The sequence below is a fragment of the Rhinolophus ferrumequinum genome, chromosome 19 (genome assembly GCF_004115265.2).
Source record: "Rhinolophus ferrumequinum isolate MPI-CBG mRhiFer1 chromosome 19, mRhiFer1_v1.p, whole genome shotgun sequence".
Classification (NCBI taxonomy): domain Eukaryota; kingdom Metazoa; phylum Chordata; class Mammalia; order Chiroptera; family Rhinolophidae; genus Rhinolophus; species Rhinolophus ferrumequinum.
Window position 1 is genome coordinate 5,744,666 of NC_046302.1, and position 22,640 is coordinate 5,767,305.

At 36.1% G+C, this 22,640-nt stretch overlaps 1 protein-coding gene across 2 annotated transcripts in view; it reads left to right on the plus strand.

Annotated features, from left to right (window-relative positions):
* The window catches only part of SPIRE1 (spire type actin nucleation factor 1), a 228,606-nt gene that overhangs the window by 165,373 nt on the left and 40,593 nt on the right, over positions 1 to 22,640 (plus strand). For both annotated transcript variants that reach the window (XM_033087714.1, XM_033087715.1), the window contains exons 7-8: positions 16,708 to 16,794; positions 17,988 to 18,117. In XM_033087714.1, coding sequence (XP_032943605.1) covers positions 16,708 to 16,794; positions 17,988 to 18,117 — 217 coding nt within the window. The remainder of the gene's footprint in view (positions 1 to 16,707; positions 16,795 to 17,987; positions 18,118 to 22,640) is intronic.

Consider the following 22,640-nt stretch of genomic DNA (forward strand, 5'->3'; position numbering starts at 1 on the left):
GATAAAAATCTTTTATATATATAAAGATAAAAATCTTTTAGAGATAAAAAATTTTTTAATTTTATAAAAATATTTATTTTATAAAAATATTTATTTTTTATTTTATATAAAAGTTATATAAAATCTTTTAGAGATAAAAAATTTTTTTATATATAAATATATATATAAATATAATATAAAAGATATATATAAAAGATAAAAATCTTTTAGAGATAAAAAATTTTTTAGAGATATTTTATTATAAAATGTCATATATGATATTTATTTTTTATTTTGTATTTTTTATTTTATTTTTTTATAAAAATATTTTATAAAAATATTTATTTTATAAAAATATTTATTTTATATTTTATATAAAAGTTTTATTTTAAATAAAAGTTTTTTATTTATATAAAAAAATTTTATTTTATTTTTTATTTTATAAAAATATTTATTTTATAAAAATATTTATTTTTTATTTTATATGTCTTATATAAAATTTTTTAGAGATAAAAAATTTTTTATATATAAATATATATAAATATAATATAAAAGATATATATAAAAGATAAAAATCTTTTAGAGATAAAAAATTTTTTAGAGATGTTTTATTATAAAATGTCATATATATTTATTTTTTATTTTGTATTTTTTATTTTATTTTTTTATAAAAATATTTTATAAAAATATTTATTTTATAAAAATATTTATTTTATAAAAATATTTATTTTATAAAAATATTTATTTTATAAAAATATTTATTTTTTATTTTATATAAAAGTCATATATGACAAACCCACAGGTGACATCATACTCAACAGGGAAAAGCTAAAAACATTCCCCTTAAGATCAGGACAAGAATGCCCACTTTCACCACTTCTATTCAACATAGTACTGGGAGTTCTAGTCACAACAATCAGACAAGAAAAAGAAAAAAAGGCATCCAATTTGTAAAGAAGGAAGTAAAACTGTCATTATTTGCAGATGACATGATACCATATATAGAGAACCCCAAAGATTCCACAAAAAACTCTTAGAACTAATAAATGAATTTAATAAAGTAGCAGGATACAAAATTAACATTCATAAATCGATTGCCTATTTATACACTATTAACAAACTATCAGAAATAGAATTTAAGGAAAAAAACCCATTTACAATTGCATCCAAAAAAAAAAATACTTAAAATAAATCTAACCAATGAAGTAAAAGACCTGTACTCAGAAAATTATAAGGCATTGAAGAAAAAAATTAAAGAAGATAAAAATAAGTGGAAACATATACCATGCTCATGGATAGGAAGAATTAATATAGTTAAAATGTCTGTATTACCCAAAGCAATATATAGATTCAGTGCAATCCCTACCAAAATACCAATGACATTTTTCACAGAACTAGGACAAATAATCCTAAAGTTTATATAGAACCATAGAATACACTAAGTAGCCACAGCAATCCTGAGAAAGAAGTACAAAGCAGGAGGTATGCCACCTCATATCCAATTATACTACAAGGCTATAGTAGTCAAAACAGCATGGTACTGGCATAAAAAGACACATAGATCAATGGAACAGAATAGCCCAGAAATAATCCATTTCTATAGGGTCATTTAATCTATGACAAAGGAAGCAAGAATTTACACTGGGGTAAACACAGTTTATTCAATAAATGGCACTGGGAAAATTGGACAGATGCATGCAAAAGAATGAAATTGGACCACCTTTTTATGCCATACCCAAGAATAAACTCAAAATTGATTAATGACTTAAATGTAAGACCCGAAACCTAAAACTCATGTAAGAAAATATAGGAATTAAATTCACAGATATTACCCTAGGGCAAGGGAAGCAAAAGAAAATATAAACAAATGGTACTACATCAAATTGAAAAGTTTTTTCACAGCATAGGAATCCATCAACAAAACAACAAGACATCCTACTGAATGGGAGAAGATATTTGCCAATGATACATCTGATAAGGGGTTAATATCCAAATTTTATAAAAACTCATACAACTCATCACCAAAAAAGCCAAACAACCCAGTTATAAAATGGGCAGAGGACATGAAGATACATTTCTCTAAATAGGGCATACAGATGGCCAATAAATATATGAAAAGATGCTTAATGTCACTGATCACCAGAGAAATGCAAATAAAAACCACAATGAGATACCACCTCTCTCCTTCCAGAATAGCTCTCATCAATAAATCAACAACCAATAAGTGTTGGTGAGGATGTGGAGAAAAGGGAACCCTCGTGCACTGTTGGTGGGATTGCAAATCGGTGCAGCCACTGTGGAAAACAGTATGAAGGTTCCTCAAAAAACTGAAAATAGAACTACGTTATGAATCAGCAATTCCACTCCTGGGTATTTATCCAAAGAAATCCAAAACACTAATTCGAAAAAATATATGCACCCCTATGTTTACTACAGTGCTATTCACAATAGCCAAGATATGGAAACAACCAAAATACTGACCAATAGACGATTGGATAAAGAAATTGTGGTACATTTATAGAATGGAGTATTAGTCTACCATAAAAAAGAATGAAATCTTACCATTTGCAACTACACAGATGGACCTATAGAACATTATGCTAAGTAAAATAATTCAGACTGAGAAAGACAAATACCATATGATCTCACTTATATATAGAATCTAAAGAACAGAATAAATGAACAAACAAAACAGAAATAGAGTCAGCGATACTGAGAAAAACTGATGAATAGTAGATGGGAGGGGACTTGGTTGGTGGAGGAGAAGGTGAAGGGATTAGAATGTACAAATTGGTAATCACAAAATAGTCACAGGTATGTGAAATCCAGTATGGGCAATGTAATCAGTAATGTTGTACATATTATGTTGGGTGCTGGACTTATCGGGGGATCACTTCATAGATTGTGTAGTTGCCTGACCTGTATAGCTGAAACAGATGTACAATAATATTGAATGTGAACTATATAATTAAATATATATAAATAGTCACAGATGTAAAGTACAGCATAGAGAATATACTCTGGTATTGCCATAGCTACATATGATGTCGGAGGGGTAGTAGACTTGGAGGCATTTTCACTTTGTGAGCGGTGTAATTGTCTAATCATTATGTTGTTTTGTACACCTGAAAATAAAGAAAAAATAAAATTTAAAAATAATAATAAAAGAAAAAATCACCATTGCTCCAAATGATCCAAACTGAGGAGAAAAGGGTAGATAATGGTGGCTTTTGATACGTAGTCCCTCACTTCCTATACTGCATGCCTAAATTTTAATGTAATTTTTTTAATAAAAAGATTAAATGAAATAAAGTAAATAATAAAATTGTCGTGATGGTTGAAAAATTCTGTGAATATAGTAAGGCCACAACTTTAAATGGGTAGATTGTATAGTATGTGAATTGTATCTCAACAAAGCTATCAAAAAATAAACAAAAATAATGTATTGATTCACAATAAAAAAGAAAAGATTGCATATTGTGGTGCTTTGGGGTAAAATGCTCTAACTATATCAATTAAATCCATCTGGTCTAGTGTGTCATTTAAGGCTGCTGTTTCCTTGTTGACTTTCTGTCTGGAAAATCTGTACATTATTGTCAGTGGGGTGTTAACATCCCCTACTATGATTGAGTAACTGTCAGTCTCTCCTTTTATATCTGTCAGTATTTGTTTCATATATTTAGGTGCTCCTATGTTGGGTGCATAGATGTTTACTAGCGTTATATTCTCTTGTTGGATTGATTCCTTTATCATTATGTAATGTCCTTCTTTGTCTCATTCTGGTCTTTGTTTTAAAATTTATTTTGTCAAGGTATTGCTTTCCCGGCTTTTTCTTCCATTTCCATTTGCATGAAATATGTTTTTCCATCCCTCGACTTTCAGCCTATGTGTGTCTTTTGATCTGAGGTGGGTCTCTTGTAGACAATAAATGCATGGGTCTTGTTTTCTCATCCATTCAGCTATACTACCGTGTTTCCCCGAAAATAAGACCTAGCCAGACAATCAGCTCTTATAGTAAAATAAAACCTGGTCTTATTTTACTATAGTATAAGATCAGGTCTTTAACAAAATATAATATAATATAACATAATATAATGTATAATATAAAATACTACAATATAATATAGTATATATAATATAAAATAAAATAAAATAAAATAATATAATATAATACCAGGTCTTATATTAATTTTTGCTCCAAAAAACACATTAGAGCTGATTGTCCAGCTGGGTGTTATTTTTGGGGAAACACGATTTGTGTTTTGATTGGAACATTTAATCCATTTACATTTGCAATAATTATTGATTCATAGTTGTCATTTTATTTTTCATATTTTTGATCATTTTTTGTTTGTCTGTTTCCCCCCTTCTTCTTAAAGAAGTTCTTTTAACATTTCTTGTGATGTTGGCTTGGTGGACATGAATTCCTTTATCTTATTCTTTTCTGGGAAGCTCTTTATCATGCCTTTAATTTTAAATGATAGCCTTGCTCAGTAAAGTAGTCTTGTTTGTGGGCACTTGCTTTTCATCACTGAATATTTCCTGCCACTCCCTTCTGTCCTGCAAAGTTTCTGTTGAGGAATCAGCTGATGGTCTTATGGGAGCTCCCTTGTAAGTAAGTAGTTTTCTTTGTTTTGTTGTTTTTAGGATTCTTTGTCTTTAACCTTTGCCATTTTAATTATGATGTGTCTTGCTGGCAGCCTCTTTGGGTTCACCTTGTTTGGGACTCTCTGTTTTCTGGGCTTGTATGTCTATTTCCTTCATCAGATTAGGGAAGTTTTTCATCATTATTTCTTCAAATATATTTTCAATTCCTTGCTCTCTATTCTTTTTCTGGTACCCCTATGATGCAAATGTTTATATGTTTGATGTTTTCCCAGAGGCCTGTTAAACTATCTTTGTTGGGGATTTTTTAGTTCATTTTTCTTTTTGTCGTTCCAGTTGGGTGTTTTATGATACCTTGTGTTGTAAATCCCGATTCGATCCTCTTCTTCACCTAATCTTATGACAAGTGTTTTAAATTCTGTCTCTGGTAGATTGGTTGCCTCCATTTCATTTAGCTCTTTTTGTGGATTTTTCTCCTGTTCTTTTATTTGGGACATGTTTCCGTGTTTTCTCATTCTGTCTGCCTCTCTGTGTTTCCTTCTATATCTTAGGTAGATCTCCTACGCCTCTCAGTCTTTGCTGGGTAGCCTTACATAGTAGGTGTCTTGTGTGATCATGTGGCTCAGTCTATCTAATCACCTGTGTGTGTGTTCCAGGAGTGTCCCTTATGTGTGTTGTGTGTGTTCTCCTGTTGTAGTTGAGCCTTGATTGCTTATGGTGCCTCAGTGGGTGGGACTGACTCCCAGGCTGACTCACTATGAGGATTGGCCATGCACACAGCATATTGGCTGCTGTGTGTGGGCTGATCATTCAGAGGGGTGTTCACCTTCTCAGGCTCTTGTGCTTGTTGAGAACATCATTGGGGTGTGCTGCTTGTAGGGCTAATCAGGTAGTACTCTGGCATGGTCTGTGGCCGGCCTCTTTGTGTGTTGTTTCTGGTGCCCCTTGGGAGGGGCTCCTGTGCAGGACAATTTCAGCCTTGCCTGCAGCCACCTGGTAGGGCCACTAAGCTGTATGTGGTTGGTTGCTACCTGTATTGGACCTGAAGGAGTGTGTGATTGCCCTCGCTGTGAACTGAGACCAGCTGCCACCAGTATCAGGCCTGGGTCAGCTTAGCATAAGGCCCAGGGCCTTTGTAGGCCTGTTGCCACCTGCTGGCTGCCCGTAAGGCTCAGCCATTGAAAGAGCTTCCTTAGGTGTTCAAGGTGGGCTGGTTGACCCCGTGTTGCCAGAGCCACCAATGATGCTGCACTCTGGGTGGAGTGGGGTCCCAGGTTGTCACTGAATATGGCCAGTAGTTTTTACAGAATTAATGCAGGTTTAGTTCTTGTGCCATTACTGAGGCTGCAGCTGCCCTGCAAGATGCCCAGAGAGTACTGCATCCAGCCACCACACACCTTGGGCCTGCAGATCCCCGAGAGTGCCAAAAAAAGGCTGCAGTGTAAGCTCTGGCTTACGGCACAACCCCTTAAGTTTATCAGGCCACCACGGGCTATCCACTGTTGTACAAGTATCCAGCAGCTTGTGGGGCAGGGCCAGTCACCCAGGAGCCCACAATTCCTCTGGTGATGCTGCACTGTTGGGTGGGGCAAGGTCCCAGGGAGTCACGAAGGTGGTGCACCTACAGATTTTGTCAGACCAATGCAGCCTCAGATTTGGCCCTTTGGGGGAGGGTTCCTCGCCTTGAAGCCATACAACTCAGTCTTTCCCTGTATGTCTCTGGTGACTCTTGAGTTGCTACCCATCTGCCAGAGCTCGGGGAGTGCTAACAAGCGAGTGAGTTCTTGTGCAGGCCCTTTAAGAGGATGTTTGGGTTTCCAGCCACCTTCCATCACACCAGGATGGACAGATGGAATCCTCGCTGATTTTCACTGCCAGATGTTATGGGGGCTTCTCTTCCCAACAAAGGACCCCTGGGCTGGAGCCCCCATTGTGGTGCCTGGACCCCTCACTCTTCAGGGTGGCCCTCCATTGCTGAAGTGTCTCTCCCAATGCTCAGCCATTACCTGTGGGTTTGGGGTTAGCCTGTTTTGTGTCCTGCCCCGCTTACCAGTATCTATTTGGCCTTTTCTTTATATCATTAATTATAGAGGTTCTGTTTAGCTACTCGTTAGATGATTCTCGAGGTTGATTGTTCTATAATTTAGTTGTAATTTTAATTGATCCTGGGAGGCAGCAAGCATAGTGTTTACCTATTCCGCCATGTTTCAGAAATATATATTTTTAACACTTTATTTCTTTATTTTGACATTCAATATTATTTTGTATTAATTTCAGCATATATATTGATGTGTTATGTTTTCATTTATATAATTTAAGAAGTGATCCACCTGGCTAGTCCAGTACCCATTTGGCAATATACATACTTATTGCCATATTATTGGCTATGTTCTATATGCTTTACTTTACAACCGCATGACTATTTTGTAACTACCAATTTGTACTTCTTAATCCCTTCACCTTTTTCATTCACCCCCAAACCGCTCCCATCTGGTAGGCATCAAAATGCTCCCATCTGGTAGTCATCAAAATGTTCTCTGTATGAGTTTTTGTTTCTTTGTTTGTCTTGTTCCTTTGTTGCTGTCAGTTTTATATCCCACATATGAGTGAAGTCACATAATTCTTGATTTTTTTTCTGACTCATTTTGCTTAGCATGATAATCTCAAGATGCATCCACATTTGTTGCAAATGGCAATATTTAATCTTTTCTTATGGCTGAGTAATATTCCACTGTGTATATGTACCACATCTTCTTTATCCAGTCATCTATCAAAGGTCACTTTGGTGGTTTCCATGTCTTGGCCATTGTGAATAATGCTGCAATGAACATAGGGGTACATATCTTTACAGACAAATGTTTTCTGATTTTTTGGATAGTTACCCAAAAGAGGGATTGCTGGGTTGTATGGTAATTCTATTCTTAAGTTTTTAAGGAGCCTCCATACTGTTTTCCATAATGCTGTACCAATTTATATTCCCACCAGCATTGTATGAAGGTTCCTTTTTCTGCACAGCCTCTTCAACACTTGTTATTACTTGTCTTGTTCATGGTAGTTATTCTAACAGGTGATATCTCATTGTGATTTTTTATTTCCATTTCCCTAATTGCTAACGAAGTTAAGCAACTTTTCATACATCTGTTGGCCATTTGTATGTCTTCTTGGGAGAAGTGTCTGTTCAGGTCCTGTGCCTATTTTTTAATTGGATCAGTTGTGGGGGGGGGGGGTTGTTTTTTGTTGTTGTTGTTACTGAGTTTTATGAGTTTTTCATATATTTTGGGTATTAGCCCCTTACGGACGTGTTGTTTTTTAATTTCTTCTCCCATTCAGTTGGTTGCCTGTTTTCTTGATGGTTTCTTTTGCTGTGCAGAACCTTTTTAGTTTAGTATAGTCACTTTCATTTATTTTTGCTTTTATTCCCTTTCTTTGAGGTCAAATTCACAAAATCCTCTCTAAGACCAAGGTCCATAAGTTTATTACCTCTGTTTTCTTTTATGCATGTTAATTTCAGGTCTTATTTTTATGTCTTTGACCCATTTTGAGTTAATTTTTGTATATGATGACAAATAACAATCTAGTTTCATTCGTTTGCATGTGGCTTTCGAATTTTCACAACACCATTTATTGAAGAGGCTTTCTTTCCTCCATTGTATGTTTTTGGCTTCTGTGTGGAAAATTATCTGCCCATATATATGTGGATTTATTTCTGGGTTTTCAGTTCTACTCGAGTGGTCTGTATGTCTGTTTTTCTGCCAATACCCTGCTGTTTTGATTATTGTCACTTTGTAGTACAAATTAAAGTCAGAGAGTGTGATACCTCCACTCTTGTTCTGTTTCCGTAAGATTGCTTTGGCTATTCAGGGTCTTTTAGGATTCCATACAAATCTAATGATTATTTGTTGTATTTCCTTTAAAAATGTTGTTGGGATTTTAATGAGGATTACATTAAATCTGCATATTGCTTTGGGTAATATAACTATTTTAACTATGTTGATTCTTCCAATCTATAAGCATGGAATATCTTTCCATTTCTTCGTGTCTACCTCAGTTTCTTTTAAAAATGTCTTCTGTTTTCAGTGGATAGGTCCTTTCCACCTGTGTTAAGTTTACTCCTAGGTATTTTGGTTTTTTTGTTTCAATTGCAAAAGGAATGTGTTTTCATTTCTTTGTCTGAGATTTCATTGTTAGTATATAGCAGTGCAATGGACTTTTGTACATTGATTTTGTATCCTGCAACTGTACTGTATTTGTTTATTGTTTCTAATAGTTTTTTTTTCTGTTGTTGTTTTTGTTTTGGGGTGTTTTTTTTGTTTTATTTATTTATTTATTTATTTATTTATTTATTTATTTATTTATTTTTGGTATGGAGTCTTTAGGGTTCATATATGAAGAGTCATGTCTTCAAATGTGACAGTTTAACTTCTTTACTCCCAGTTTGGAGCCTTTTATTTCTTTTTCTTGTCTGATTTCTCTACCTCGGACTTCCAATACTATATCCAATACTATATTGAATAACAGTGCTGACGGGCACTCCTGTCTTGTTCCTGATTTAGAGGAAAAGTTTTCAGTTTTTCATCATTAAGTGCGATATTAGCTGAGAGTTTGTCATATATGGCCTTTAGTATGTTGAGGTACTTTCCTCCTGTACCCATTTTATTAAGTGTTTTAATCATGAATGGATGTTTTATCTTGTCAAATGCTTTTTCTGCATCTGTTGATATAATCATGTGCGTTTTGTGTTTTATTTTGTTTATGTGGTTATCACATGGATCAATTGCATATATTGAAGCATCCTTGTGTCCCTGGAATGAACCCTCTTGATTGTGATGTATAATTTTTTAAATTTGTTGTTGTATTCAACTTGCTAGTATTTTGTTTAGGATTTTTGCACCTGTATTCATCGGAGATATTGGTGTGTAGTTTTCTTTTTTTGTGTGTTATCCTTATCAGGTATTGGTATCAGAGTAATGTTAGCCTCATAAAATGAGTTAGGAAGCATTGCCTGTTCTTCAACTTTTTGGAAGAGTTTGAGGAGGACATGTATTACCACATCATCTTTGAGTGTTTGGTAGGATTCACTAGTGAAGCCATCTGGTCCTTTTAGGGTGGTTTTGAATGATTGTTTCAATTTCCTTATGGTTGATCAGTCTATTTGGATATTCCAGTACTTCTTGATTCATTCTATTAAGATTATATATTTCTAAGAACTTCTCCATTTCTTGTAGGTTATTGAATTCGGTGACATATGGTCTTTCATAGTATTCTTGTATCATCCTCTGTATTTCTGTGGTATCTGTCATAACTTCTCTTTCATTCCTGATTTTGTTTGGGTGTTTTCTGTTTTTTCTTTAGTGAATCTAGCCAGGGGGCTGTCATTTGTACTCATCTTTTCAAAGAATCAAGTTTTTGTTTAATTTTTTTCTGCTGTCTTTTCTCTATTTCCCTTAATTCTGCTCTAATTTTTATTTCCTTCTTTCTGCTCGCTTTGGATTTCATTTGTTCTTCTTTTTCTAGTTCTTTAAGATGTAAAGTTAGGTTGATTATTTGGGATTTTTCTTGTTTCTTGAAATAGGCCTGTAATGGTACAAATTTCCCTCTTAGTACTGCTTTTGCTGCATCCCAATAATTTTGATAGGATGTATTTTCATTCTCATTTAATTTTATGTATCTTTTGATCTTTCATTTTATTTCTTCTTTGACTCAGTCATTCTTTAATAACGTTGTTTAATCTCCACGCATGTGTATTTTTTCCCCACTTTCTTTTTCTAGTTGATCTCCAATTTCAAAGCCTTGTGGTCTGAGAATATGCTTGGTATGATTTCAGTCTTAAATTTCCTGAAGCTGTTTTGGTGTCCCAACATATGGTCTATCGCTGCAAGTGTTCCATGTGCACTAGAAAAGAATGTGTAGTTTGGTGTTCTAGGATGAAATGCTTTGTAAATGTCAATTATGTCCATTTGGTCTAATGTATCATTTAAGGCTTTTAGTTCTATTGACTTTCTGTTCAGATGATCCATTCTTAGCTGTCAGTGGTGTATTTAGGTTCCCTAGTATAATTGTGATTTTGTCAGTTTCTCTCTTTAGTTCCATTAGTAGTTGCTTTATATATTTCGGCGATCCCTGATTGGGAGCATATATATTGATAAGTGTTATGTTTCCTTGTTGTATTGTTCCCTTTGTCATTATGAAATGTCCATCTTTGTCTCTCGTTACTTTTTATATCTTAAAATCTGTTTTGTCAGATATAAGTATGATTAAACCTGCTTTTCTGTGCATGCCATTTGCTTGGATTATCGTTTTCCACCCTTTCACTTTGAGTCTATATTTGTTCTTGTAGCAGAGATATGTGTCTTGGAAGCAGCTTAATGGTTGGATTTTGTTTTTTAATCCAATCTATACTCTGTGCCTTTTTATTGGTGAATTCAGTCCATTTACATTTAGGGTAATAATTGGTATATGATGCTTTCCTATAGCCATGTTATCTTTTGTTTTCTGGTAGCTCTGTGTGTCTATTGTTTCTTTTCCTTTTTGTTTCTGTCTGTTACTTATTTTGGTGTCATTGTATGATTTTTCCTCTGTTTTCTTTCTCTTTTTTTTCTTTTTTATGTTATTTGTCTTTGTTTGGGCTTTTGTTGTTGTTGTTGTTGTTACCATTAAATTTATATAAAAGAAAGTTTCACGTATAAGGTAGTCCTTTTTATACAGCATGCTTCTTATCTCCATTCCCCTTTGCAAATTTGGACCTTTACTTCCTCCCCTTTTATGTTTTTGTTGTCACGAATTATCCCTATTTATGCTGCGAGTTCATTTCTGAGTTGCAGTAGTAAATTTTCTTCATTTTCTCTTTTTTATGTTTTTATTTTCTTTACCCTTTATGTTATGTTTAAGTGTATAGTGCCCTATTTTGTGTAGGAGTTGCCAGTTTTTGCTTCTGTTTGTCTGTTAGTAATTTGTTCATGGTTTTTTATCCTTCTGTCTTTTTGTTTCAGGTCGAGTAGCCTCCCTCACTATTTCCTGTAATGCAGGCCTTGTGGTGGAAAATTCCCTCAGCTTCAGTACATCCCGAAAAGTCTTTATTTCTCCTTCATATGTAAAGGATAACTTTGCTGGATATATTATTCTTGGTTGGTAATTTCTTTCTTTCAATAGTTTGAATATTTGATTCAACTCCCTCCTGGCTTATGGAGATTCTGCTGAAAAGTCTGATGGTAGTTTAATGGGCTTATTTTTGGAGGTTACAGCCTTCTTTTCCCTGGTTGCCTTGAGAATTCTTTCATTGTCATTAATTTTTGACAGCTCCAATATAATGTGCCTTGGAGAAAGCCTATTAGGAAGAAGATAATTAGGTGTTCTGTTTCCTTCTTGGATTCTTGGATCCAGTTCTTAACATAGTTTTGGGAAGTTCTTGTCAACTATTTGTTTGAATAGACTCTCTGTGTCCTTCTCCCTCTCTTCTCCTTCTAGTATACCCAATATTCATATCTTGCTCTTTCTGATGAGTCAGATAGTTCTTGTGGAGTTCTTTCATTTCTTTTAACTCTAAAGTCTCTCTCTTCTTTCATCTGCATCATTTCCAGATTTCTATCTTCGATATCACTAATTCTTTCCTCTATCTGGCTAGCTCTATTTCCTAAGCTGGCTATTTCATCTCATTTATTGAGTTCTTCACCTCCAGAATTTCTATTTGATTGTTTTTTAAAATTTCAGTCTCTCTGGTGAAACATCCATTCTGTTCCTTAATTTTTTTTGAGTTCCTTAAAGCCCCTATGTGAGTAGTCTTGCACCTCATTGAGTTTTTTCAAAACTGCAATCTTGTATTCTCTGTCATTTAAATCACATGTTTCCATGCCTTTAAGTTCATGTTCTAGAGAGTTTTCATTTTCTTTCTGAACTGCCTTGTTACCTTTGTTATTCATGGCAGTTAATGAATTATTCTCTTGGGCATCTACAGGAGTAGATTCTGAAGCAGTTTGATATGAAGAGGTCTTTCTTTTGCTTTCCAGTAGGTAGTGCTGGAGCATTTTATTTTCTCTCATGCACTGTTCCAGCTTCTCACATGGTGGGATACTTCCTGGGGAGATGTGTTTCTCCTCTGTGACCAGGTTGCCTCGCTGTCAGGGCACCACCCCCATGGAAGGATGTGGTGGACGATGAAGTTCTAAGCCTCTGAAATCTCAATGCTGCCCCTGCAGCTAAATGCAGAGCTGTGGGTCTCAGCAGCTTTGGGTACCCCCATTGTGGTCAGCTGGGAAATGTGGCGGTGGGGTTGGGTGGGCTGGGAGAGGTGGCAGGTGTTTTTGGGTCTCTGCTTTCCAAGGAATGGCAACTGCGAGACCACCGCTGTCTCGCTCATATAATTCCTTCCCCCATCACTGGCATTAGCCACATCATGCCTCCACTTCTCAGAACTGTTTCTCCAGTTCTCAGTGCTATAGATATTCTGCTTTTTAATCCAACACTGCTGCTAGTTCTTTTTTTCTTTTCTGGGGCTTTCTGGTGTCACTGTGAGCATGGGGGGAGGCAGCCATGCTCCATGGCTTTGTTTTTCTTGCCTGGCAGTGAGGGCTTAAATCACAGTTCTCACACTTTTGTATTTGGTCTTTGCCCCAAGGCAAAGTTGAAGTTCTCCCTGAGATAATTCAGCATCCTTATAACGAGTGTTTTGAGTTATACGTCTGGTAGATTGCTTGTCTCCATTTTGATTAGATCATTTTCTGGAGCCTTGTTCTGTTCTTTGGTTTGGGACGTGCTTCTTTGTCTCCCCATTTTGTCTGCCTTCCTGTGATTATCTCTAGCATTAGGTAGGACTGGTATGTCTCCCAGACTTAGTAGAGTGTCCAAATGTAGTAGTTATCCTGTTGGGCCTAGTAACAGAGTCTCCCAGGTCACCTGAGAGAGGTGCTCCAGGTGTGTCCCTTATGTGGGTTGTGTATGCCCTCCTGTTTTAGTTGAGCCTTGGTTGCTATTTACACACGAGTGGGAGGGATTAACCCTTGGGCTCATTGGTTGTGAGGGCTGTCTCTGACTACTGTGGAGTTGTTGTGTGAGGCTGACCCTATGGAACAGGATTCGCTTTAGCAGGGCTCTGGTGCCTGCCCATTCTGCCCTTTGGTTGTGTTGTCCTTAGAGGTGGCCAGGTGATGCTCTGGCTTAGTCTGAAGCTCGCCACCGACTGTGCCATTCTGGGGGCCTCCTGGGAGGGGCCCCTCCACAGTCCAAGTTCAGCCACAGCCTGTATCATGCCCAGGGCCACCTGGCATGAGCCACAAAGTAATCTGCAGATGGATGCCACCCACACTGGGCCTAGAGGTGCCTCAAGAGAGCAAGCCATGCACTGAGGCTGGCTGCTGCTATTGTCAGGCTAGGGGCTGCTCAGCAAGAGGTTCAGGGCACGCCAAAACCAGATGCTGCTTCTTTGGGTTTTGTGAACCGTTGAGAGATTTTAGGAAAGTCTGTAGCAGGACCCAAGATAGGGTGTTTGTATGGAAAAGTCACTAGAAGTGGCTTGGGTGGGACCACATGTTGGGTGGGATGGCATTCCACGGAATCACCAGGGTGGTGCGAATGGTGTCAGCCAGGTTGATGGAAACTCAGATAAGGCAGCCACCTGTGTCTGCATATCGGGAGGAGATAGGGCTCAACAAAGAAACAATGGATTCTACCAGCACTTCTGTATGAAAGAAAGCTATCCCTCTAGCCCTTGTTCTGCAGCCACACAACTCAGTTCCTCCCTGTATGTCCATGGCGCCTGTCAAGCTGCTGCCCCAGTGGCTTAGTGCCCTGTGGCTTATAGCGAGTGAGTCCATCAGTGAGTCTGTGCACAGGCACTTTAAGAGGATTACCTGGGACTGTAGCCACCAGCCACCGTCTCTGCTGGTTTTCACAGCCAGAAGTTATGGCGACTTCTCCTCCCTGGCAGTGGCACCCTGGCCTGGGGATTCTGATTTTGGGCTGGAACCCCTTCACAGCTGAGATATCCCTCCTGATTTTTAATGGTCACACATGGATGGATGTAGGATCAGCCCATTCCACATTTCCACCCCTCCTACCAGTTGCAGAGTGGCTTCTTTTGTATTTCCTTAATTGTAGGACTTCATTTCAGCAAGACTTGAGGCCATTCTCAATGATGCTTGTTCTGTAGTTTAGTTGTAATTTTGATGTGCTCCTGATAGAAGGCAAGTATAGTGTTTGCCTACTTACTCTGCCATCTTGACCAGAAATCTGCAATAAGAATTTAGAAATATATCTACTGTAACATGAAATCCACAGGCAGGGGTGTCACCACATAGACCTCCAGGTCTGCTGCTGGTTTCATGCCCTCCTTAAACCAAGTACTAGCAATCACAAGCTTGGCTGGGCTTGAGTAGCTTTTACTCTTAAATCTTGCCAGAGGGCCATCCTGCCTCATTGTGTGCTGGGAGATGGGGCACAGGGAAGAAGAGGGGAGTGGATGTTGTGTAAGCCCCAGCAAGCTTTGTCAAACACCCTGAACTCGGATAGGGTTATCTCATTTGGGGAGGGGACTGGGTGCACAGTTCAGGTTCTTTTTTTTTTTTTAACTTTATTTCTTAGTTGACACAAAATTGTGACATTGACAAAAATGAAAACCTCACAATTAATGCCCAACTGGTTACTGACTAGAAATTAAAATAGTATTTAAGATTGGCAAGTATACAGGAAATCTTACAATTCAGATAAGAAAAAACTTGAGAAACATTTTGTCAAATTTTATAATTCTAAAATTTTACATGACACTTCCAGTAACAAATTGTGAAGCATAAAGAATCATATCTAACCTTTCAAAATAAAAAAATCAACCATTAGTGGTAGAGAAATCACCAAATTGTATCTTTTCTCCAATAAAATATATATTATAAAATTATTAGGATATGGTGAGGTAGTCAAAAACTAGGTCACCAATGTAGAGGATAAAGTGTTACAGAGTTTTTTGGGGTTTTTGTTTTGTTTTGTTTTGTTTTTTTATGAGACTGGGAAATAAACATGACAAAATGGTCACATTTGTGCCTTCTGAGTGGTGAGAATATGAGTTTAGTTATTTTTGTGTGTGGGTTTCTGGGTTTTCTTAAATTTCTTTAAAAAAATTTTTTTGGGGTGCCGGCCCGGTGGCTCAGGCGGGTAGAGCTCCGTGCTCCTAACTCCGAGGGCTGCCGGTTCAATTCCCACATGGGCCAGTGGGCTCTCAACCACAAGGTTGCCAGTTCAACTCCTGGACTCCCGCAAGGGATGGTGGGCAGCGCCCCCTGCAACTAAGATTGAACACGGCACCTTGAGCTGAGCTGCCTCCCCGATGGCTCAGTTGGTTGGAGCGCGTCCTCTCAACCACAAGGTTGCTGGTTCGACTCCTGCAAGGGATGATGGGCTGTGCCCCCTACAACTAGAAACGGCAACTGGACCTGGAGCTGAGCTGTGTCCTCCACAACTAAGATTGAAAGGACAACAACTTGACTTGGACAAAAGACCTGGAAGTACACACTGTTCCCCAATAAAGTCCTGTTCCCCTTCCCCAATAAAATCTTAAAAAAAAAAAAAAAAAAATTTTTTTTTTTTTTTGGTTACACATTGCCTTAAAAAGATAGGACATAAGTGCAGAAGTCAGAGACAGACCTGGGCTCTACAAAAACTCTTCAACTTACTAGTTCTGCGAATGTAGCAGATACCCTCTTTGCTCTGAGTTCTATCTATAGAATGTGAATCACGTCACTAGTCATTCCTATTACCTAGGTTTTGTACAAGGACAAAAGTAAGAGGTAAAAGGCTTTTAAGTTATAAAATAATAAGCATGCTACCATTTATTCCATTTACATTTATAATTTAAAAACTTTTGTTCGAAGGGATGTATCTTATATATAATTTCCCAAAATGATGGAACTAAAGTGAACCTGGATTTTCTTCAATTCTACAATAGTTATTTTTTCTCTAAACCAGACAGCCATTTAGTCTCCATTTTAATGATTTGAAATGTGTCCTTAGTAGAGCCGGATTACATTACTACAGTACAAATTACTTCAGTAATTTTGTGGCATATGTTGAGATAACAGCTTTACCCAAAAACTTATAATGATAATCCTATAGTCAAATGAATTTTCTTTTCTTTTTTTTCAGGTAAATGGTGACATTCCTCCTAGGTTAAAAAAAAGTGCTCATGAAATCATCCTCGACTTCATCAGATCAAGACCTCCTTTAAATCCAGTATGTAATTTGACATAGTTCTCTTGATTGGAGTTCACAGACTGAATTATTCTTCTCCAGGGTGTAGTCTCTAGAACTCATCTCTTAAAGTGGTTAGCTTTTACATTGAGCTTTTATTCTCAGAATGATGAAGCCCAACTGTAAATTATACTTAAGTCACAGTAAAATACTTAAAATTTATTCAGTACAAGGCTGTCTTAGGATGTTTTAACTTAAAACAACCTGGGTTATGGTACAAAATCTGAACAAACACCTCCTAGAATAATGGCTAAATATAATACCAAATTGTTCCTAGTATGGATTGCCCTTCCAGTTTACTTTATAGTACTAATAACTTCCTTGATTAAATTGTCATTTTGATACTATTTTACAGTAAGTGCACCCTGCTTTACATTTATTTTTATATTAATTATCTTCTTAGGTTAACAGAGTTCTTTCTAGTGACCATGGAATCAGAATATTCTAATCTAGATTAATATTAGTTTATGTTTCCTCTGTCCTTCACGTCTTTTCCCCTTAGCTCAATAGCCAGTGCTCACCAAAGTCTCTCAAACCTATGTACGTGTCCCAATTTGTGTACATCTAAAGCAAAATTAAGTACATTTTATTTTATTTAGCAAAATTAAGATCCATTTTATAAATCTCTAAAAGTAGAAGAGGCCAACTAGGAAATGATTTTAAGTAGGCAGGTCAGGGTACAGCAGAAAGCATGGAGTCAAATGAACCTGGATTTGTATGCTAGCTCCAAAATTTAGCAACCACATGTGTCTGAGCAAGTTAATCAGCCTCCCAGAGCCTTTATTTCTTCAACTATAGAATGAAGATAATACTAATAATCTAAGAAGGTTGTGATGACTTACTCAAAAATGTTAGTTTCAAAAGCAATAATAGTATTAAAGTATAGCTTGCATTTCAGTTGATTGCCTATAATGCTTGCAAATAGGGAACGTAATTATAACTGTAGTAAAGCTGTTTCCTTAAAATCATTTGAGCACACGTAGCTAAATTACTGTGAAATTCAACAATCTCCCTATTGCTTTAGGAACCTTGATAATGACTTGAAATAGTCTTTTATTAAGCAATATTGTAGTCAATAAAATACAATTTCATAATACTATACGGTATGAATGGACTTTACTGAAAATTATTTAAGGACAACTAATCAAAGTCTCCAACCATGGTTGTTTTTCAAGGCTTCAGCCAGAAAGCTGAAACCCACTCCACCACGGCCACGGAGCCTCCATGAACGAATATTAGAAGAAATCAAAGCAGAAAGAAAGCTGCGGCCCATCTCACCAGAAGAAATTAGACGTAGTAGATTAGGTGAGTCAGCTACTTACCACACTCCTGTTCTAGAGTCATCCACTTGAAAAAGTGTCTTTATTCAATCAGCCCAGTGAAAAATAATGGCATAATGGTACAAAGTCAAGATAGTCTATGGAGTTCTCATTACTTATGCGTTTCTTCTCTCTCTCTCTCTCTCTCTCTCTCTCTCTCTCTCTGTCTCTCTCTCTCTCTCACACACACACACACACACACACACACACACACACACTCACACTCTTACTTGAAATTCATGGAATAGGAATTCTTTCCCTATATGATACTGAACTATACAGGAGCATTATGGTTTAATGGAAAGAGCTCTGCCAGTCTCTAGACTGTGGCTTTAGGAGAGTGTCTTTACCTCTCTGATCATCGATTTCTGTGTCAGCAGAAGGGGGGTAAAATTCTCTAAACCTTCATTATGGCTTTTATGTAAGAATTAAATAAGATTGTGGTCAAAATACTTTATAAATTGTTTATGCAAGACAAGTTATGTTTTAGAAATATAGATGTATAGTTTTACTTCAAGTTTCTGGTGTCTTAACTGTGGGTTTATAAATATGGCATTATGTGATCAAACATCAATTATTATCTGCTATCATTTAACTTATTCCCAAACTTCCTTTATATTTATTATATTTAATGTTTTTTAATGTGTACTATAAGCACACATTGATTATGGTTTATAGATAGACCATGTTATAAAATATTTGTAAACATTTTGTTTATATAGCTCTCTTCCAATTTGTAAAGTGCCCAAAGAATTTAGAGAAACTTCCTTTAGGAAAATAGATTATAGTTGCACCTGCACAGGAAAGGAATCAGTTCTGTGACATACACTCCTCTAGTTTTCTCCTCTGATTTCTTTTTCTACCTCTCTCACACTCCTCTTGATCCTTCAAGTTTCTATATTGGGCTCACTTTTCCCTATTCAACCACAACCTTTTCCATGGTTTTTGTTTCTGGCTGTCTTCCAGTTCCCAATCTACAGCACAGATTTCTCTAAAAGTTCAGACTCATACATCATCTGTCATCTAGATAGGGCCTCTTCATATCCTACAAGCAAGACAAGCCCAACACATCCACAAGTGAACTCATCTGCTTCCTCTCTAAACCATCTCCTGTTTGCCATCTCAGGGTACTCAAGACACAAACTTCAGCATGATCTTTGACTCCTAACAGCCAGGCCGTGTTGATTGTATAGGTTGGTGCAAAAGTAACTGTGGTTTAAAAGGTTAAAAATAATTGCAAATACCGCAATTACTTTTGCACCAACCTACTACTTCTGGGTCTTCCTAGTCTTACGCTGTTTGGGCCCAACAGTCACTATCCTAACCCAAGCTTCTCTTGTCTAGTTTATTGTATCAGCTCTGGCTGCCCCCTCTGCTTCCAGCTCTGAACTCTTCAATCACTTCATATTGATATTCTTTTACTGTTGGCCCTTCTGTTTTATTGTGACCTTCATGATGGCAGGACCCATATCTGTCTTGTTCATTATTGTGTCCTCAGTCCTTAGTACAGGAACAAGGCTATAACAAATACTCTCATAGGTGTTGAAATATTTGAATGTATCTTGCAATTACAAAGGTACAAAGTAAAAGTTATATCAAGTTATCCCTGTCTAATTTTTATGGCATCAAGTGCTGTCTCTTAAAAATGATGTATAAAGCATACAAACTGACAAATCCATATGAACATTTATACAATAATGAGCCAAAACATATGAACCATGTGAACCAAGAGTTCTTATCCTGGGAATCCTTGACTGGAAGGTCTGTGAATCCCCTGAAATATTTTTTTTTAAATGCATATTTCAAAAAGTGTACTCATATGTATGTACATTTTTTTTTGAGAGAGAGTAACATTGGGAAAAGAGGGAAATGCTATTATAGGATGGTAGTTTAAGGATAGATTTTTCTTTAAAAAATTCCTATACCTCAAGAAGGAATAATGGGGGTAATAGAAAAGATTCAATAAAACTATAAGGTAAAACAGATTGCCATGAGAAAGTAAGTTTCATGATTTACAGGAGTAAAGAGTAATTATAGGGATTATAAACTTCAATGGAAGTACCAATAGAATAGAAAAAGGGACAAAACAGGCATAATGTGCTTGTGTGATTTGGGTAATATCTGACTTCTAGTTTCTTTGTTTTTCCAGTAGTTTTTTGAACCTTTATTTTCTATTAAACACTGTACCAGCTAGTTGAGTACAGAGATGAGTAAGGCATTTTCCCTGCCCACAGATACTTATAGAAAGAAGAGTGACTCTGGAGTGTCATGCACGGTCATGTTGCAAGAGATATACAAGAGTGTTAACAGCAGCCCATCAAAGGGCATTAAGTGAGACCATTTGAGGGAGTTTAAGGCAAGATTAGCAATCCTTCATTGCCTCTAACATTGCCTGGAAGGTCATCACAAACATATTCTTCTGTTGTATTTTAAACAAATTAGATACTAACTAATAGGAGCCCTACTTTAAAATAATTAAATACCAATTTTTTGTTGATTATATCTTTACAACTTTGTGTTTCACAACAACCAAAATTGACCTGTTATAGAAAGTGATTGTTCTATGAGAGACTCACTTCTAGAATACTGCATTCAAACTGATCTTGAATTTTAATTGGACAATAGAGGATTTGGGCTCATTATTTCTACATTTGTATATTGGTTCTTACTATACAGTTTTGCTTTGGGGAATTTGGTTAGGATAAGTTTGGCAGAATTAACTTGAAGAAATGTTTCCCTAAATATTGTTAAAACCTTTCTCCTCCATGTAATTGCAAGTAGAAACCCAATGTTGAAATGGGAAAAATGTGTAAATGTTTAAAGAAGAAATATTACCCATAATTTCAACAGCCAGAGGCATTCATTGTAAATCTACTTGTGCATTATGAAATGGAAACAAAAACTGTATGTACAGTTCTGCTCTCTTCATTTGACATTGTATGTGGCATAAACATCTTCTTATTCCATTAAATATGACTTAAAACATTATTTATAAGGACATGATATCCTTACACGTGGCTAAGTGGTATTCTTTAAAATCTATTTCACTAGTTTTGCAAACTTTCTATTTTTTTCCTACTAAGTCTGAAATTACTATTCTTGTACATAGTCTTTGTTCATATCTGATATTTTCTTTTTCCGAACATTTCATACTGTATTGAGATTTGGGGTTTTAAATATAAGTTGTTCCTTTAAAAGCATCTTTTTTCCTAAACCTCTTAGTAGCTGTGGCGCTCGATTGTTGTCCTCTGTGGTATATGGAACTTGAGGAAGATCTGAACCTCATCTTCCAAGAAACAGTAACAAGTAACATCTCTTTCTTGTGCAGTAGTCAGTCTTATTTCAAAAGATATGTTCATGTATCAGAGAAGAACAGAAAAAGTAGATATTAGAGAAGAGTGATGAGTATTTTGAGAATATGTAGCATTTTATTTTCTGTATGTAATTAGGGAAATCCAGAGGCAATCGTATTTGAGTTTAGAAATGCAGAGTTGTTTTAATGGTGTGTGGAAGGTTGCTCTCAACATAAAATCCGTAAACCACTTTCCTATGAGACAATTAAAACCCAGTAAAATGCTTATTTAAAAGTTACATTCTTTTTTTATATATTAGGATGAAATACCTAAAGTATTATTTCCTGATCATCAAACAATAAGGATGATTGTTAACAAACATTGCTTTATTTGCCCATTTAAGATTCACATCCCTTTTGTTGACATAAGTGCTTTTTAAGACATCTACATATGATTCTGGCATCTTGCTAAGTTATATTTGGGTGTAACTCAATGCTTTTCCTTCGCATTATTTTTTTTAAATGCTATATTGAGGCTTTGGGTTGTAAATATAAATTGTTCCTTTCAAAACATCTGCCAAAAATCATATTAAGAGATACATTCTATTAAATTTAGGTGCTAGAACTCTATAGGCAGGCTACCTGGAAAATATCAACTGGGGAGACATTCTGCCTGATATGCCTTATACTTCCCTCCCTACTAGCCCTGAAGTTCTGTTCTCTTCTGACCACAAAGGTACCTGTCCTCCCCAAGCTTAGGTCATAGAATAGACAGTCCTGGTAAGAAATTGGTCTGTAGTGGCAATAGATAATTCTCACTGTCATGAGTACCCAAATTCATCTAACCTTTGTAATAACCTTTTCAAAAAGTTTTATTGAGATACAATTTACCTACAATAAAATTCACCCATTTAAAGTATACAGTTCATTAGTTTTTATTATGTAATAAAAATTAAAAGACGAATGATCTCAACAGGAAATAAGTTTATTCTTAAGAAATTATATTTATTGAACTTTTACTATGTGCCAAGCATTATTCTGAGCACCTATTTTTGTATGAAATCATTTAATCTTCATAATAATCCCGTGAGATAGGTACCATTATTACCACTTTACAGATGAAGTAACTGAAGCACAGAGAGGTTAAGTAACTTGCCCAAAATCACATTACTAGTAAGTGGCAGAGCTGAGATTCAAACTTAGGCATTCTGTCTCCT